Genomic DNA, 1723 nt, shown 5'->3' on the forward strand with positions numbered 1-1723 from the left:
GGCCTAAATGAATAGTACAATAGGCTCATAACGCCACTGCTTCAAAACACCTCGGATGAGAAGACGGTGCTACATTCAGTGAGACAATTTCATCACTGCATCTCAGTAGGACAAAACACCAGGCCTAAATGAAGAGTACAATAGGCTCATAACGCCACCACTTCAAAACACCCCGGATGAGAAGACGGTGCTACATTCAGTGAGACAACTTCATCACTACATCTCAGTATGACAAAATACCAGGCCTAAATGAAGAGTACAATAGGCTCATAACGCCACTACTTCAAAACACCCCGGATGAGAAGACGGTGCTACATTCAGTGAGACAACTTCATCACTGAATCTCAGTCGGAAAAACTACCAGGTTTAAATGAATAGTACAATAGGCTCATAGCTCAAAGGACGTCAAACTATGAGCACCAACGCAGAATACTCTACTCTCACACACCACGGACTCTGAACGTTTTGGTATAGCGCTCCCTATTGGCATGCATTAATGTTCTTTGGAGACAAGATTGTAAAAGCACATAATACGGAATCATGCAGCATGTAAGAATGTACGAGCTCTATTCAGAATACAGCCTCGCATATTGTATACACAACATACGCACACTTGGTAACAAACGCATGCTACCAGTTAGCAGCTGTCAATTGCTCGGACACTAGCCTATCTGCACTGTGTAGTAACTATAGTCTAAAATTTCAGACAACTTACTTTGGGCGAGTGTGTCACCAGTTCCTTCGTTCGCACTCTCTGTCGCCTCAGTATCAGACTCGTTGTTTTCACCTGACCCAACTCTATCATCTTCGGGGTTGCTATCGATATCGTCACCGTTCACATAATTCTCTTCTCCTTCAGTACTATTGCTAAACTCTCCTGTGTCTGTATCTGTAATAGCATATCCAACTCCCGGAACATTTTCATTATCAGGGGTAGAGTTGCTGTTGTCTGTATTTGCATCGCCATTAGCTTTATTTCCGCTACCATTGACTTTCTTTGGGTCATTCTCAGAAGTGTTCCCGTCTCCGGTTTGACTGCGTGGTGATGCTGGATCTTGTTCGATTTCTGTTGACACGGTCACATACATATCCATTGAAAGTATAGAAGTAAGTACCCACCATAGACACCCAACATTTATATCCGCGGTGCGCAGTTTAGGTAGACTTAGTATACCTCACAGGACGTACGCTATAAAGTGTTGGTTTGCTGGAACGATTCCGATATTCAACCTCTTGTCGTGTCCATGCAGACGAAACGATCTTGTCCGGAATAGCGCGTATTAGCTGAGTGAGTGCGTATCATCTATTTGAATGTACATGTAATACTATCCACTTACCCGTGAGATGACCAAAACTCGCTCGTGGAGTACCCTGGATAGTGTCAATGCCATTGTTAGAGCGTTCAGCAGACGTACAATTATCCGAATTGCTACCATCATCAGACGAATCGTTGCCATATGAAGGAGCATCATTACGGGATATCTTATGAGCAGATTCGCCGTCGTTTTCACCATTTGCTGTGTCAAATACAACATAAAGTGGTACTGACACCAATCAGGAAACACGCAGAACAAAACATGGTAAGGGTCAAGCCATGACCAGCACTAGAAATTGTAGACAAAATATTGGAGAAGGCTGCTGTGTTCTATCTCGTGGCATATTTCTGCTCAGAATGGAAAACAAAGAAGAATATACATATATATATATATGTATATATATATAA

At 42.7% G+C, this 1723-nt stretch overlaps 1 protein-coding gene across 1 annotated transcript; it reads right to left on the reverse strand.

Annotated features, from left to right (window-relative positions):
* Positions 1-715: 715 nt before the first annotated feature.
* Positions 716-1066, reverse strand: SARC_15490 (hypothetical protein; the record flags this gene model as incomplete). The annotated part of the gene is made up of 1 exon (XM_014290390.1): positions 716-1066. A coding segment is annotated over one exon (351 nt), but the record flags the coding sequence as incomplete, so codon positions are not given.
* Between the last annotated feature and the right edge of the window lie 657 nt (positions 1067-1723).

Source organism: Sphaeroforma arctica (assembly GCF_001186125.1).
Source record: "Sphaeroforma arctica JP610 unplaced genomic scaffold supercont1.6187, whole genome shotgun sequence".
In the NCBI taxonomy this organism is placed as follows: domain Eukaryota; class Ichthyosporea; order Ichthyophonida; genus Sphaeroforma; species Sphaeroforma arctica.